Source organism: Arachis stenosperma, chromosome 4 (genome assembly GCF_014773155.1).
Source record: "Arachis stenosperma cultivar V10309 chromosome 4, arast.V10309.gnm1.PFL2, whole genome shotgun sequence".
NCBI lineage: Eukaryota > Viridiplantae > Streptophyta > Magnoliopsida > Fabales > Fabaceae > Arachis > Arachis stenosperma.
Window position 1 is genome coordinate 130,638,572 of NC_080380.1, and position 17,900 is coordinate 130,656,471.

The window sequence follows — 17,900 nt, forward strand, 5'->3', positions numbered from 1 at the left end:
CATACTAATTATTATTATTATTATTATTCAAACAGCATACATACTAATTTCTCTATTATTATGATTATTATTATTGTTATTATTATTATTATTCGTAGTATAAAAAAAGCATACTAATTTATTATTATTATTATTATTATTATTATTATTATTATTATTATTCAAACAGCATACATACATACTAATTTCTCTATTATTATGATTATTATTATTGTTATTATTATTATTATTCGTATAAAAAAAGTATTATTATTATTATTATTATTATTATTATTATTATTATTATTATTATTATTCAAACAGCATACATACATACTTGTATTCTCTATTATTATGATTATTACTATTGTTATTATTATTATTATTATTCGTATAAAAAAAACCATACCAAATTTTTTATTATTATTATTATTATTATTATTATTATTATTATTATTATTATTATTATTATTATATTCAAACAGCATACATATGATGAGTTTGGAAAACTCCAAATTAATTTTTGTGATGAACAAACATTGTTAAAATATCTAATTACAAAATTATTAATACAATGTTATTTGATTATATGCTAATTAATAATTTTGTAATGCAGGAATTGAATTGGGCCGAAAATAAAATAAAATGCTGCAGCCCAAGTGTGAATTTGCTTTCCAATTCAGCATTGATTCAAAAAAATATTCAATGATATATGGCTGAATTGAAGTAATGATTTATTGGGCCAGATTAACATTGTTACAAGCCCAAAAATAAGCTTCCCATGCTTGATCAGAATTCAATATGCATCAGGAAAGCAAATGCTTTTATTTGGGCCAAGAACAATCCTTGTTACAACCAAGCCCAAATTATTAATGCTTCCATGCATTAACCGAAACCATGAAGCTTCCAACGGATTCCATTGCTTCCTAAGAATGGATTTCAAATTTAATATGCTAGCTTTGGAACTATGAGAGAGAAATTGACTTTGATTTGATGGGAATCATTATGATTAGTGTTGCACGCCACCCAGGGAAGTAAAAGCAAGCTATCTACATTTAATTTGTTTTGAATTGCTTTTATTCACTTTCTCTGTTCTCTCTCATCTCTTTCTTCTTCTCTTTTCGGTTAATATACAGGAAACAATGGCCACCATGGAAGCAAATATAAGCTACCGAAAGGAAGGAAGGACAAGCTACAAGTCCATCACTATGATGGCAAGAAAACAAAAAGTATGTAGTGGCTGAGATAATTACCAAATATGGTTAGATTTGGTGAGTTAATCTCGGATCCTCCATACCAAAAAAAGGAAAGAAGAAGATTCGGCCAGCAGAAAGATCTTGGAGGCGTGACTTGTCTTCGTTTCTGATCAACCACCACAGAGAGTAGCTAGAGTGGCGAAGTGATGGTTGAAGGCAGAAGTTGAAGCAGATGAAGTCATCATCATCATGAAGCATCAAGGGCCAGAAATCCATCTTGGAGAGGAAGCCAAGGATGGAGCGCTCGGATTGATGAAGTGTGGTGACCTAGGAAGGACTAGAGGTATTTGCATGTTGGTTTATGCATGAGTTACCTCTTCTCTCTGTATGGCCGAACCGGTTTTTGTTGAAGGGAAGAAACTGAGCTCGGGTTTGGGTCTCAACTATGAAGGCGTCACTTCTCTATAAAAGAGGTGAACAGTCATGGTTTGATTCAAGGAGTAAGATTTGAGAGTGCAAGGCACAGAGTTCTCAGAGCTACCTAAGCTAGCAGTTCTCTTCTCCTTCAATGTTTTCTGTTTTGTATTTTTCTGTTTAATTTTGTCATGTCTTGAGTCTCATGGAAAAAGGCAAACAGTGAGGTTTGTAAGAAAAAGCCATAGAGCGGAAAAAGGCAGAGAGTGCAAAATTAAAAGAAAAAGCCATAGATGTCTTAGAGTTCCTTTGTACATCTGTGTTGTGTTTCATGATTCTGTGGGAATCCCCTTGTAAGTTGGGTTAGCACTTTACAAGTTGTAATCTGGATGATTATAGTGAAATTCCATCATTGTTGTGATGGAGACTGGATGTAGGCTGCACTGCACTTAGCAGCTGAACCAGGATATATCTGAGTGTTATCTTCTCTCTCTCTCTCCTACCTCAATTCTGTTTTTATTGTTCAAGATGCAACATCAAAAATGTCTCATGCCAAGTGACGAGACAAAATGAAAATGTCTCGTGACTAGGGACGAGATAAAACAGAAAAGTCTCATCTAAAGTCCAGCAAGAGTCAGCAAGCAAAAAGGGGCTAAGATTCAACCCCCCCTTCTCTTAGCCACTGAAACCATCAATTGGTATCAGAGCTTGGTCTCAAAGAGATCAAGCTTTGCAGCTTGGAGTAAAGATCCTAATGGCGGAAAGCAGTGGCACAAATGTGGTGTCTTATAATCTGACAGAAGGACAATCAAGCAACAGACCTCCTCTTTTCAATGGGAAAAATTATACCTATTGGAAGGAAAGGATGAAGATATTTGTACAAGCTGTAGATTACAGACTTTGGAAGATCATCTTGGAGGGTCCTAAATTTCCGACTACCACAAATGCTCAAGGAGTAACCTCCCTTAAGCCGGAAGCAAGCTGGACCGAGGAAGATAGGAAGAAGGTGGAGTTAAATGCCAAGGCAACCAATCTGCTCAATTGTGCTATCAGCTTTGAGGAGTACCGATGAGTATCACGATGCACAACGGCAAAGGAAATCTGGGACAAGTTGCAAATCACTCATGAAGGAACTTCCATTGTAAAAAAGACTCGGACAGACATGTTAAACAGGGAATATGAAATGTTTACAATGAAGGAAGGAGAGTCCATCGATGAACTGTTCGAACGGTTCAATGCCATCACTATTGGCTTAGATGCTCTTGGAATCACACATTCAGAATCTGTGCTAGTGAGAAGAGTGTTGAGGTGTCTCACAAAAGAGTGGGAAACAAAAGCCCTAATTATTTCTGATAGTAGCAACTTAGATTCCATGACACTTGATGATTTGAGAGGAAACTTACTTGCTTTTGAAAACTCCTATTTGAAAAAGGATTCAAAAAGGAAAGGAATTGCATTTTCTTCTGTGACTAACCCTCTGGATGATGAATCCAGTGATAACTCTTCTGAAAATGAGTTTGTGTTGTTTGCAAAAAAATTCAGGAAAATGGCAAAGCTCAAAGGCAAAGGCGGCAGCTCCAGGAGGACGAAGAAAGATCTTAGCAAGGTAACCTGTTTCAATTGCAAGGAAATGGGGCATTTCAAATCTGACTGTCCCAAGTTGAAGAAGGAAGAAAAGCCGAAAAAAGGAAAGAAGAAAGGACTAATGGCTTCATGGGAAGAATTGGAAAATGACTCTGATGATGATGATGAAAAATCAGAAACCAAGTCCCAACAGTGCCTTATGGCAGATCATGTACATCAGGTAGTCTTTCATAACCCTGACACTGAAGATCTTCATCTTATGATAGACCACCTTTCTGAAAAAATAAGATGCTTTCTTCTAGAAAATCAAGAACTTGAACAACAAGTCACCATTCTTCAAGCTGAAAACAGTTTTCTAAAAGAAAAAGTGAGAGAGGCCGAAACCGCTTGTGATCTTGTTGAAGAGAATAAGCAGTTAAAAGCCCAAATTAAAAGTTGTGAAAGTGACCATTCAGTTCTTGCATATGTGAATTGTTTTAAGCAAAATGAAGAGTTGCTTAAAGAGGTTAACAGACTTAAAGAAGACTTAGCCAAGTTCACTCAAAGTTCTGAAAATTTGAATCAAATCTTGGCTAGTCAAAAACCTCTTTATGATAAAGCTGGGTTGGGCTTTTATAAATCTGAAAAATCACATTTTGAAAACATTGCTTCATCTTCAAATGATGCAAAGTATCAAGACCCAACTTGCTTTAACAAAACAGCAACTCCAAGATTCTGTAGACTATGCAATCGAAATGGACACTTTCCCATCCAATGTTTCTTTGGTGAAAGAATGATTGGTGACAAAGTTTGTAAAGTTGTTTTTGATTACAATGGCTTAGGACATAGAAGATGGTTTAACGTTAAAGGATCCAAAAAGATTTGGATACCTAAGGGTTCTTAAGCATTGTTTTGCAGGTGTGCCTAGCATCCAAAAGAAAAGAGAACACATGGTACATGGATAGCGGATGCTCTAGGCATATGACCGGAAAGACAGCCTTCTTCATAAAGCTTGATGAATATGATGGAGGATTTGTCACATTCGGTGATGATGCTAAAGGAAAAATAGTTGCTGTTGGGAAAGTGGGTAAAAATCTCTCATCTTGTATAAATGATGTCCTTCTTGTACATGGATTGAAACATAACTTGCTTAGTGTTAGTCAATTGTGTGATTTGGGTTTTGAAGTTATTTTCAAGAAACTTGTTTGCCTAGTAGTTTGTGAGAAAACTGGGGATGTTCTTTTTGAAGCTAAAAGATGTAATAATGTGTATGGATTAACTCTTGAGGATTTAAAGGAACAAAATGTAACATGCTTCACCTCTCTTGAATCTGAAAAATGGCTTTGGCATAGAAAGTTGGGTCATGCTAGCATGTACCAAATTTCTAAGCTAGTTAAAAGGAATTTGGTTAGAGGAATTCCCAATATCAAGTTTGATAAGGATCTTACTTGAGATGCTTGCCAATTGGGCAAACAAGTAAAATCCTCTTTTAAATCAACAGATGGAATATCAACCAACAGGCCATTGGAAATGTTACATATTGATCTTTTTGGTCCTACTAGAACTCAAAGTTTAGGAGGTAAACACTATGGTCTTGTGGTGGTTGATGATTACTCTAGATTTGGTTGGGTACTTTTCCTTGCTCATAAGAATGATGCATTTTATGCCTTCTCCACCCTTTGTAAAAAAATTCAAAATGAAAAGGATTTGAAAATTGCCCATTTGAGAAGTGATCACGGAAGAGAATTTGAAAATCAAGATTTTGAAAAATTCTGTGATGACTTAGGGATTTCTCATAATTTTTCATGCCCTAGAACCCCCCAACAAAATGGGGTGGTTGAAAGAAGGAATCGAAGCCTTCAAGAAATGACTAGGGCCATGCTATGTGATAATGAAATTCCCAAATTTTTATGGGCTGAAGCTGTGAACACAGCTTGTTACATTTTGAATAGAACAATCATTAGAAAAGGGTTAAAGAAAACTCCTTATGAGCTATGGAAAGGAACCCCTCCAAATCTTAAGTACTTTCATGTTTTTGGATGTAAATGCTTTGTACTTAACAATAAGGAAAACCTTGGAAAATTTGATCCAAAATCCTATGAAGGAATGTTTGTTGGATATTCCACCACAAGCAAGGCCTATAGAGTTTATCTCAGAGAACATAGGACCATAGAGGAATCCATACATGTTACCTTTTGTGATTCTAACTTAATTCCCAGTATTGTAAAGGAAAATGATTCAGATTGTGAAGAGGAAGGAACAAGTAGAGGAAATTCCAAAACTGTGGAAAATGAAGAATCTGTCAGCCCTGTTTTATCTCGTCAGATAGAAGGAGAAACTTCCATTTTGTCTCCTGAGCAGACACGAGAAACTGGAACAGTGAGACCATCAGAAGTTCATCAAAGTTCAACATCTGTCCGAAAGCCCAGAGAATGGAAGTCCATGAGGGGCTATCCTCATGATTTCATCATTGGTGATCCCTCTCAAGGTGTAACCACAAGATCCTCCACCAAAAGGCAAACCGAATCTAGCAACTTTGCTCTCTTGTCACAATTGGAGCCCAACAATGTCAAACAAGCTCTTGAAGATCCATCATGGGTCAAGGCCATGCAAGAGGAGCTTGCTCAATTTGACAAGAATAAGGTTTGGACTTTAGTACCTCATCCGGATGGTAAGAAGGTAACGGGTACTAAGTGGGTATTCAAAAATAAACTTGGTGAGGATGGACAAGTTGTTCGTAACAAGGCTAGATTAGTGGCCCAAGGTTATGATCAAGAAGAGGGAATAGACTTTGATGAGTCTTTTGCTCCGGTAGCTAGAATGGAAGCAATTAGGTTGCTTCTTACCTATGCTGCCCATAAAGGTTTCAAAATGTTTCAAATGGATGTTAAATGTGCTTTCCTCAATGGCTTTATTGATAGAGAAGTGTTTGTGGCTCAACCCCCCGGTTTTGAACATAAAGATTTTCCTAATCATGTGTTTAAACTTTTAAAGGCTCTTTACGGCCTTAGACAAGCTCCAAGAGCTTGGTATGAAAGGCTTGGTGCCTTCTTGTTAGAAAATCATTTTCAAAGGGGAACCACCGACACTACTTTATTCATTAAAGTTTCTAATGATGACATTCTTCTTGTTCAAGTTTATGTGGATGATATTGTGTTTGGATCAGCAAATGAGACCTTGTGTGAAGAGTTTGGAAAACTCATGACTAGTGAGTTTGAAATGAGTTTAATGGGAGAGCTAACTTTCTTTCTTGGCCTCCAAATTAAACAAACTCCTAGTGGTACATTTATTCACCAAGGCAAGTATGCAAAAGAATTGATAAAGAAATTTGATTTAGAAAATTCCAAACCAATGGGAACACCAATGCATCCTAACACTAAACTTGATAAAGATGATGATGGCCTAGATGTGGATGAGACATGGTATAGAGGAATGATTGGTTCACTAATGTATCTTACATCCTCTAGACCGGATATTGTTCAAAGTGTGGGTGTATGTTCAAGATTTCAATCTCACCCAAAAGAGTCCCATTTAACGGCTGTTAAACGCATCATTAGATACATTAAGGGAACATGTGATTATGGTTTATGGTATCCAAAATCTGATGATTTTTGTGCAGTAGGGTTTTGTGATGCAGATTATGCGGGAGATCGAGTGGATAGAAGGAGTACTTCGGGCATGTGTTGCTTCCTTGGAAGCTCACTCAACATGTGGTCAAGCAAGAAACAAGCCACAGTGGCTCTATCCACGGCTGAAGCTGAATATATATCTGCATCTGCTTGTTGTTCGCAATTAATTTGGTTAAAAACTCAATTGGAAGATTACAAATTAAAGATCAATAGCATACCCTTATTTTGTGATAACATGAGTGCAATAAATATTTCAAAAAATTCTGTTTTGCACTCAAGAACAAAGCACATTGAAATTAAATATCATTTCATTAGAGAACATGTGCAAAAGGGAACTATTGATATTCAATTTGTAAAATCTGAAGACCAAATTGCTGATATTTTTACAAAACCCTTATGTGAAGACAGATTCTGCACCTTAAGAAACAGTTTGGGAATGATAGAATTAAGTTCTGTTGAAAATTTGTGAATTTTTTGATTCTGCTTGGTTTTGTCTCGCAGGAAAGCAGGAGACAAATTTCAGGATGTGTTGAATGGGCCATGATTCAGGGGGAGGCTGCGCAGACTTTAATAGGCCCACATAATCAAGTTTGACCCCTCATTGAATTTTTAATGACTCCTCACTTTATGATGATCAAATCTTTTGAGTGTCATTTCAAATCTCTTTGGAAGTAGTTAGTGTCAAATCACATCTCTCTCCCACCAACTAATCCCTTGATTCTAGGAATCCTCTTTTCAAATTCTTGGGAAACCGCCCTGGTTAATAACCGCACATAATGATCATTAACCACTCCCATCATATCTCTCCAATCAACATTTAATGCACCCTTAACCTCCCTCCACTTCTCACCTTCGGCCAACCCTTCTTCTTCCACCACCATTGTCTCTCTCCATAATGAAAAAGAAAACCGCTTCAAGAAAAAGTGGAAGAATCAATCTCTCTCAAAAACCGTTCACTCCACAAACACACACTCATATTCACATTCACTCTACATCTTCTTCCTCTCCCTCTCAATCGGCCAAACCAACATCCACCATGAGAAAGAAGATTGCTCACAAGAGTTCTGGCCGTGGCAAAAATAAGGAGCCCAGTGTTGATGAAGAGTCGTCTCAGACATCACCCGTTCCATCTCCACCACCGCGATCACCCAAGATGGCAACGCCAACACCATCAAGAAAAAGCTCTCAGAAGCCCAAAGGTTTCGTGTTGCATGAAACCAGGGAACCAGCGAATCTTGAGTCACTGGAATTCAAAAACAGGTTTCACAAGCCTCATTCTCATTTTGATCCATCCAGATTCCTGACATGTGCATTTTATGAATTCCATCAAGAAATTCTGGAAAAGAGGCATATCTGTCTTTCCTACCTGGTGAACCTTGATTATCTGTCAACAAAAGGAATTATCTTGCAACCTCTGTTCGATAACCTCAAGTGGACACCTTTGCTGCACATTCACAAGATGGTATACCCAAAACTGGTTCGGCAATTTTATGCGAACCTCAGAATGATCGATGGTGCTCTCCATTCTTATGTGAAACGTGTGCATATGGTTCTGAACTCAGAAACCCTGGGTGCAGCCCTCGGGTACACGGACGAGGGACCAAAAGCATACATGAATGACAAATGGGATGATCATGTTGGGATCGGTTACAAACAGGTTCTCAGCCATATTTGTGCAAACATGTCTGGATTAGATGGCACGGTCCCTACTCATAAGGCTCTTGGACCAACAAATTCATTGCTGCATCGCATCATTACTCACATATTAACTCCACAGAGTGGTTCTCACAATAGGGTAACTGTATCTGATTCCTTAATCATTTTTGCCCTTGTTACTTCTACTCCTATTTCATTTGCTTATCTTATGATCAGACATATGTGGGACTGTGTAAGAAGTACCAAAAAGGCAAATCTGCCTTATGGAATGTTTTCTCACGTGTGTTTTTGAGTACTATAAGGTAGATTTAACAAATGAATCTGTGGAAAACAAAACTTCCATGATCAAGGGTGGTGGTGCGGTAAAAGGGACAAAGAGCAAGAAACCGATGCCAATGGACAGTGACCTTGAAAGCCAGTTTGAATCTTCTAAAGCCACTGAATCCTCAAGGGAAATCCTCACCGAATTCTCTAACATGTCCACTCTCATGATTCAATTTCATAGAGCTGCTCGAAAGCTGGCATATGAAAATGAACGTGCCTGGGGCAGATGTAAAGAGCGAGTGGGTATGATGCTAGACAATCTGGAAAAGGATTTGGGCGCTGGCAGTGAAGAAGATGCTGCAGATTCTGATTACAATCTGTCTGATGATTAGTGTTTCTTTTATTTTACTTGATATTGGCTCAAGTAGGCTCAATCTTTTTTTGTTGTATGAGCGTAACTACAAACTCCCTGCTCTGTGATACTTTGAAACACTCATGTTATTTTGCTGTCTTGTTATTATGTTTATCCTGTGGTATTCTTCGTATCTTGTGCAGGTGTCCCCCCATGATGACAAAAGGGGGAGGAAAATAAGTTTCCAAAATTGAAATTGGAAACAAAGAAAAACAGGGGATGAAAAGGAGATAGGAACAGGGATGAAATTTTCAAAATTGAAAATTCATGATCTCCCTTGTTCGAAAAATGCCTATAATATTTGCATTGTTCCAACTGCAATTGGCTGATAATGTTTTGATTATTCTGATTCGGCATCTGGTTTAAAAATTATGCTTGATTTTTATGACTGGCTGTTGATTAATTATTGATAGTCTTATTGCCTTGAAAATGTATTTTTGGCAGTTCCTTTAAATTGTATAAAGCATCAAAAACTGCCCTATTTTGCTTTACAAATATTTTCCTTATGTTACTTTGCTCTGATATGTTGAACAGGAAAATGTTTGGATTTTTTGAAACTTGTAATGTTGGTTTGAGCAGAAAATCAATTATGATAACAAATAAGTTTTGATTATCACCAAACTCTGCTCACAAATCAAGCATTCAACATTCTCAAATAAATATGTTGAATAACATTGTTATTTTGAAGCTTGATTAAATGTGACAAGTTTTTATGCTTCCCTTGGTATAGTAGCATATATTAAGGGGGAGCCATGTGACACTTTGAAAAGGAAGAAATTCAATCATCAAAGGGAGTACTTGTACTCTAATCTTTAATTTCTTTCCATTTCAATTTTAATAATGTTTGTCATCAAGGGGGAGATTGATGAGTTTGGAAAACTCCAAATTAATTTTTGTGATGAACAAACATTGTTAAAATATCTAATTACAAAATTATTAATACAATGTTATTTGATTATATGCTAATTAATAATTTTGTAATGCAGGAATTGAATTGGGCCGAAAATAAAATAAAATGCTGCAGCCCAAGTGTGAATTTGCTTTCCAATTCAGCATTGATTCAAAAAAATATTCAATGATATATGGCTGAATTGAAGTAATGATTTATTGGGCCAGATTAACATTGTTACAAGCCCAAAAATAAGCTTCCCATGCTTGATCAGAATTCAATATGCATCAGGAAAGCAAATGCTTTTATTTGGGCCAAGAACAATCCTTGTTACAACCAAGCCCAAATTATTAATGCTTCCATGCATTAACCGAAACCATGAAGCTTCCAACGGATTCCATTGCTTGCTAAGAATGGATTTCAAATTTAATATGCTAGCTTTGGAACTATGAGAGAGAAATTGACTTTGATTTGATGGAAATCATTATGATTAGTGTTGCACGCCACCCAGGGAAGTAAAAGCAAGCTATCTACATTTAATTTGTTTTGAATTGCTTTTATTCACTTTCTCTGTTCTCTCTCATCTCTTTCTTCTTCTCTTTTCGGTTAATACACAGGAAACAATGGCCACCATGGAAGCAAATGTAAGCTACCGAAAGGAAGGAAGGACAAGCTACAAGTCCATCACTATGATGGCAAGAAAACAAAAAGTATGTAGTGGCTGAGATAATCACCAAATATGGTTAGATTTGGTGAGTTAATCTCGGATCCTCCATACCAAAAAAAAAGGAAAGAAGAAGATTCGGCCAGCAGAAAGATCTTGGAGGCGTGACTTGTCTTCATTTCTGATCAACCACCACAGAGAGTAGCTAGAGTGGCGAAGTGATGGTTGAAGGCAGAAGTTGAAGCAGATGAAGTCATCATCATCATGAAGCATCAAGGGCCAGAAATCCATCTTGGAGAGGAAGCCAAGGATGGAGCGCTCGGATTGATGAAGTGTGGTGACCTAGGAAGGACTAGAGGTATTTGCATGTTGGTTTATGCATGAGTTACCTCTTCTCTCTGTATGGCCGAACCGGTTTTTGTTGAAGGGAAGAAACTGAGCTCGGGTTTGGGTCTCAACTATGAAGGCGTCACTTCTCTATAAAAGAGGTGAACAGTCATGGTTTGATTCAAGGAGTAAGATTTGAGAGTGCAAGGCACATAGTTCTCAGAGCTACCTAAGCTAGCAGTTCTCTTCTCCTTCAATGTTTTCTGTTTTGTATTTTTCTGTTTAATTTTGTCATGTCTTGAGTCTCATGGAAAAAGGCAAACAGTGAGGTTTGTAAGAAAAAGCCATAGAGCGGAAAAAGGCAGAGAGTGCAAAATTAAAAGAAAAAGCCATAGATGTCTTAGAGTTCCTTTGTACATCTGTGTTGTGTTTCATGATTCTGTGGGAATCCCCTTGTAAGTTGGGTTAGCACTTTACAAGTTGTAATCTGGATGATTATAGTGAAATTCCATCATTGTTGTGATGGAGACTGGATGTAGGCTGCACTGCACTTAGCAGCTGAACCAGGATATATCTGAGTGTTATCTTCTCTCTCTCTCTCCTACCTCAATTCTGTTTTTATTGTTCAAGATGCAACATCAAAAATGTCTCATGCCAAGTGACGAGACAAAATGAAAATGTCTCGTGACTAGAGACGAGATAAAACAGAAAAGTCTCATCTAAAGTCCAGCAAGAGTCAGCAAGCAAAAAGGGGCTAAGATTCAACCCCCCCTTCTCTTAGCCACTGAAACCATCAACATACATACTAATTTCTCTATTATTATGATTATTATTATTGTTATTATTATTATTATTCGTATAAAACGTACCATACTAATTTTTTATTATTATTATTATTATTATTATTATTATTCAAATAACATACATACTAATTTTTCTATTATTATTATTTATTATTATTACTATTATTATTATTATTATTTATATAAACCAAACAACATACTAATTTTTTATTATTATTATTATTCAAACAGTATATATACTAATTTTATTATTAATCATAATAATTAACGATCATAAATAAAATAACTAATAAAATTTTTATTATTAATCATAATAATTAATTAAATTCGATTACTAATACTGACAATAACAACAACAATATATTAATATCTCCCTATTCCAATTTATTAGGTACAGATTTTCCTTTCTTTTTTTTAATGTACTATTTTTTCAAATATTTTTTTTCTTTTTTTTAAATAATATACATTACCTAGAGCTTCATCTTCATCACCAGTACAAACAAACAAACATTCATCACAACATTCAAACATTCATCTCATCTCCATACATACATACATACATACAAGGTTTATTCCTATTTTTATTTCTATTTCTAACCACCTAATAATAAAATACATACATATATGTTTAATTTCTAATTTCTACTTAGTGTCATTACAATATATACTGTTAATAAAATCTAAAATTATCACTATCATTATCATTAAATAAAATTATGAAAAAAAAACTTACATGATTTGGATCTCCAAGATAATTAACAATATGAAGCTCCGGTTGATTTACTTCCTTAGTTTTCCTTTTTTTTGGCATTTTTTTTTATTCTTTCCCTGATCTGTGGTGGTCCAACAATGGTGAAGGAGTGGGGTTGAGAGGAAGTAGAAAGGGAAAGTTGAGAGTGAAAGAGAGAGTGTTGGAGAGTGAAAGAGAGAGGGGTATACGGTAGGGGAAATAGAGATAAGGGTCACGGGCCACCAGGGGAGCCACCTGCATGCGCGACATGTGGCAACGGGTCACCAATCGGTGCCACCGATTTCAGCCCCTCCCGTTCCCAGAAATCGGTCCCACCGATTTCCTTCCCCCCAATCGGTGCCACCGATTTCTTTAGCAGCGCCGTCACATCTCCGTCAAACACCCCAAACCCCCATAACGTTGAAAAACACCAACGCTATCCCCATATCAAAATTAAAAAACTCTCAAACCGTCCTAGTGAAGCTTGATGCTTCTGTTCCTTGGGACCGTCTAACTCATTTCAACTTTTTATTTCATCAAAATATCAAAAAAAAAACTTTCTATTTCATCAGTTTCAGATTTCGGAAATTATTTTGATTATGGAAAAGCTGTTGGTGTATTTGCAGGATATGGGGGAATGGGGTAATTTACCGGAGGATGGAGGGAGCATCCATCACGCAGGGGGCGTGCTGCGCTCGCTCATAAGCCGGGTGTCAGACGCCAAGCACCACGCAGGGGGCGTGGAGGACGTGGCAAGCATGCAGCACCACGGGGGGGGGGGGGGGCGTGGAGGACGTGGCGTCGCGGAGTTCTGATGCTCTGCACCACGGGGGGGCATGTTGACTGCTGCCATGCAAGGAACAGTGTTCCTCCCCGGGAAATAGCAAGCAAGCTGCATGCTTCGAAACCTTCCATGCTTATATATACAAGTAGTAGAAGCATTAGAAGTGTGTAGTGATACAGCGGGTGTTAGTTAGGGAGAGTAGAAGAAAGAAGAGTGTTTCAAGTAAGAAGGTTGCTGTAGAAAAAAAGAAAAAGGTTGGAAAATAGGAAAAAAAATAGTTTGGTTTTATTTGAAGAAATGGTTCGTAATTATAGTGCTCCGGAAGAACATATTATAAATTATTTGGATCATCCAGTTTATGTAAGTTGGTAATTTATAATTTTATTATGTGTTAAGTTTCTATTTTTTTTTGTTATTTAACATATTATTTCAGAATTATATTTTATTTTTCTGTTAATTTTGGATTAGTGTTATGTTATAAAAATATACTAGAATAAAATGTATATTATATGATATAATAATTAAAATTCTATTTAAAAATATATTTTTTCTACCATAGTATTTTATTGAAATAATATAGTAAATAAAATAAATATATATAATCTGTAAATAAATAAAAAAATAACTGTTAGAATAAAATAATAAATAAATAAATAAATATTAGATATATGCATTGAATATTAAAAAAATATATAGTTGCATGAGGAAAAAAATATCGCGTAGTAGGTTTAATTATATTAATATTAATTTAAAAATATGATATTAATAATAATAATAATAATAATAATAATAATAATAATAATAATATTATTATTATTATTATTATTATTATTATTATTATTATTATTATTGTAATATATATCGATTTAAACGGGTTTGTATAGTAATAGATATATGGTTCAGGGTTTTAATACATGAATGCATAAACTTTTTGAAATATACGTTAATGATTTTAATAAATAAAATATTAAAATAAATAAATATGTTAATATTTGTTTATTAAAAAATTTATATTTATAAATTATCTAATAAATATATTTTTATTAATGCAGCCTAACAGGAATTTGTTGGTGCGTAAACTGGATCCGCCACAGACGTGGAACCCGAGGGTGAAAAATTACTTACGCGCCACGGGATTCTACCACGTATCGAGGATTGGGGTGATAAGAGGGTTTATTCCTAAGGTTTAATGTAATTCATATTTCATGTTCTGTATGTTAACCGATGTAATTCATATTTAATGTTCTGTATGTTAACCGATGTAATTCGTATTTAATGTTGTGTATGTTAACCGATGTAAAATGTATTTATCTTTCCTATATTTGCTTCACGAAGGCAATAAATGTTTAGATTAAGTTGTTGTTAAACATCAATGGATAATCTCAGATTTGAAAATACAAAAACGACTGACGACTAATATAAAAAAACCCCAGTTGACAAATTGCAAATTTAAAAATACAAACACGAAGGAAATAAAACCCTAAACTCCCGCACCACTCGGTCCAGGACGCTGAGGACATCGACTCCGACTATGACCCTGAGCACCACAGAGACGACATATCCGAGGACCACGCATGTCGCGTGAGTCCATTTCGTTCAAGTATCTGGTCAATTTCGGGCGACCCTTCGACGTTCGCCTCAGGGCAGGATTAGCGACCAATGTGGGTCCCTCATAATCAGGCCATGTCTCGGCATCACCTAACGGTGTGAACTCGAATCTATATACCTTACGGATCTCTGTCATCTTGTACACATCATGCACATACAGCTGCCAATCGAGACGCTGGTTAGCACATCAAGCAATAACATGGCGACATGGTATTCTTTCCACCTGAAAGTGCCCACAGTCACACCTCCGTTGCGCAAGATCAACCACTAACACCTTTCCGCTAGTCATTTCGCGCACCTCAAATACCTCATTCCGTCTGTCAAACCGGTGCACAACTATATTCCCAGCCTGATGCATATTTGCCTCAATCCGCTGTTGTGCAAATGCGGAATAGGTAAATCCAGCACGCTTGCGTTCGTGACTCTCGGCACTCTTCCGCGTAAAAAGTTCATTTAGCCGACAATATGTTGCTCGGACTAGTGCCAACACAGGTAAATTACGGGCACCCTTTAACACTGAGTTAATGCACTCGACAAGGTTCGTCGTCATATGGCCCCATCGATGTCCCTCGTCGAACGCCAGTACCCAATGTCTAAGTCCGATGTCGTCGCACCACCTGGCATATGCCTCGCCTCGCTCTTCCAACCTTTTATAGTTGATGTTATACTCTTCCACCGTTCTTGAATACCCGATGTTGACCACAAGCTTTTGCAAGTGAGGGACTTTGAATGCTCGTAGGAAGTTGCTGCCGATGTGCCTTATACAAAACATCCACCATGCTCTTGGAGGTTGCCAGTCACCTCCGGAACGATTCACTGCTGCCCGAATTGACTCATGCCGGTCTGAGATCATTCCCACACCATCTTTTCTTACAACATGCATTCGCAGATTCCTCAGAAAGAAGTGCCACGCGTCGGCTGTCTCCCCTTCCACCAAGGCAAAAGCGATAGGCACAATGTTCTGGTTCCCGTCTTGTGCAACAGCGACCAGAAGTGTACCTTTGTACTTGCCATATAGGTGTGTGCCATCAACCTGAACTAGGGGCTTACAATGCCTAAATGCCCTAATACATGGATTGAAACTCCAGAATACGCGATGGAGTATTTTTACCCCTTGCGCCTCCTCATTCCCGTTGAACAGTGGTCGTGTTTCTATTTGGACAACTGACCCAGGCATCTTCTGAACCATAACCGAGAGCCACCATGGCAAGGCTTGGTAACTCTCCTCCCAATCACCGAAAACCTTTGCTATGGATTTCTGCTTTGCCAACCAAGCCTTTCGATAACTGATGGTATAGTTGAACCTTGACTGGACTTCGGCTATTATAGATTTCACCTTGATGGACGGGTCAGTCTCGACCAATGGCCTTATAGCCTCCGCAACTGTATCCGAGTCCAATTTCGAATGATCCTGTGAAATCACTCCCATTGAGCACGTGTGCCGACCGTTGTATCTGCGTATCTCCCAACAACATTTTTTCCTTATCAAGCTGGCTCGGATAAGCCAATCGCAGCCACGCGCATACATCTTGCACTTTGCATAGAAGGTCTGTGGCTCAGACTCATACACGTCGTAGTCAACTCCTCTAGTGATAGTGTAACTTCTAATTGCTGCCATGACCGTCTTTCTAGAACTGTATTCCATTCCAATCCGAAACTCTCCATCCTCAGGATTAGCAACGCCTACAGAAAGTAGAAATCGTCGTTTACTAATCAATCCAATGCATAAATTAACAACAACGTATTATTTAATCATCACGCACCTATGTTTGAATATTCCGGAAACTCCGGTGCATGCATGGCGTCGAGATCCACCTCACGCATAAAACGTGGCACGTTCATCGGTTGACTGGTCGAGGGATGAGCCACTACATTCTCCGCTGCTGTCTCAACTCCCACATCACCATCCTCATCCTCATCTCCGGCTTCATAAGTGGCTTCGAAGTCCTCGTCACTGTCACTATTCATTCCCTCATACACTGCGTTTCTATCATCCGCCACCTCTAAATCATTTTGAGTCCCTTCTGCCTCTACGGTTTCAAACTCAACATACAGCTCAATCTGTGGCTGTCGCATCTGAGTCTGCCGGTGAATTTGAAACATATTCTGCATACTCACTTCGTCTGTGATTGGCATGGTATCAAACTGTATTAAACCACCAAAAACAATAACCGGATTCCGGTACAGAATTCTGCTCACTCTCATTAACGTATTGTTCTCCATGCTTTGACAGAGACCATTCGGAAGCTCCATTAACGTCATCGTGCATGGAACCACAAACGAAAACGGATTTTGACACACAAACCGAACTCCCTCATGAGTATTTCGTATTATCTCACCATTGCGATACACCACCAAATTTGCGGTACCCTCCATTACTCTTCAGAAACACTCAAAGAACACTCATACACTCTTACTCAGAATGAAAATGAACCGGAGCACTGCCTTATATAGAGGAGAGCTTTCACCACGCCCCCCACGTAATGATTGTCTCATCCAATCACAGCTTGCCACGTGTCAAAACGCCCCCGCGTACTGACTCATCACGCCCCCAACGTGATAGGCCCACGTCAGCACGTCCCCCCGTGCTGCATCAGCACGCCCCCCACGTGCTGCTCCAATCAACGAACCATCATCTGCCACGTCAGCACGCCCCCCGCGTGCTGACGTCATCACGCCCCCCGCGTGCTGACGTCATCACGCCCCCCCCCCCCCCCCCCCCGTAATACCCTCTTTCTCCAACCACATGCTGCCACGTCAACTTCACGCCCTCCACGTGTAGCTTGGACCCCGCCCCCTGCGTGTTGGCCTTCACCCCAAACCCCCACCTAGACGTAAAACACATGTTTCCTCCATAAAGAACAAAAACACCACCTTGAAAGCCATATTTAAATTCATGAGCCTCAGATTTCATGTTTTTTTAATTATATATATTTTTGGGTCTTCAGATCCTAATCCTTCTTTTGCTTTTTGTTTTCAGAC

At 37.9% G+C, this 17,900-nt stretch overlaps 1 protein-coding gene across 1 annotated transcript; it reads right to left on the bottom strand.

The window, feature by feature from the left end:
- Positions 1–14,790: 14,790 nt before the first annotated feature.
- On the bottom strand, positions 14,791–17,294 carry LOC130975526 (uncharacterized). The gene is made up of 3 exons (XM_057900312.1): positions 16,682–17,294; positions 15,226–16,601; positions 14,791–15,093 (listed from the first exon to the last, which is right to left on the bottom strand). The coding sequence occupies exons 1-3, from the start codon at positions 17,292–17,294 to the stop codon at positions 14,791–14,793; spliced, it is 2,292 nt and encodes a 763-aa protein (XP_057756295.1).
- Positions 17,295–17,900: the final 606 nt, after the last annotated feature.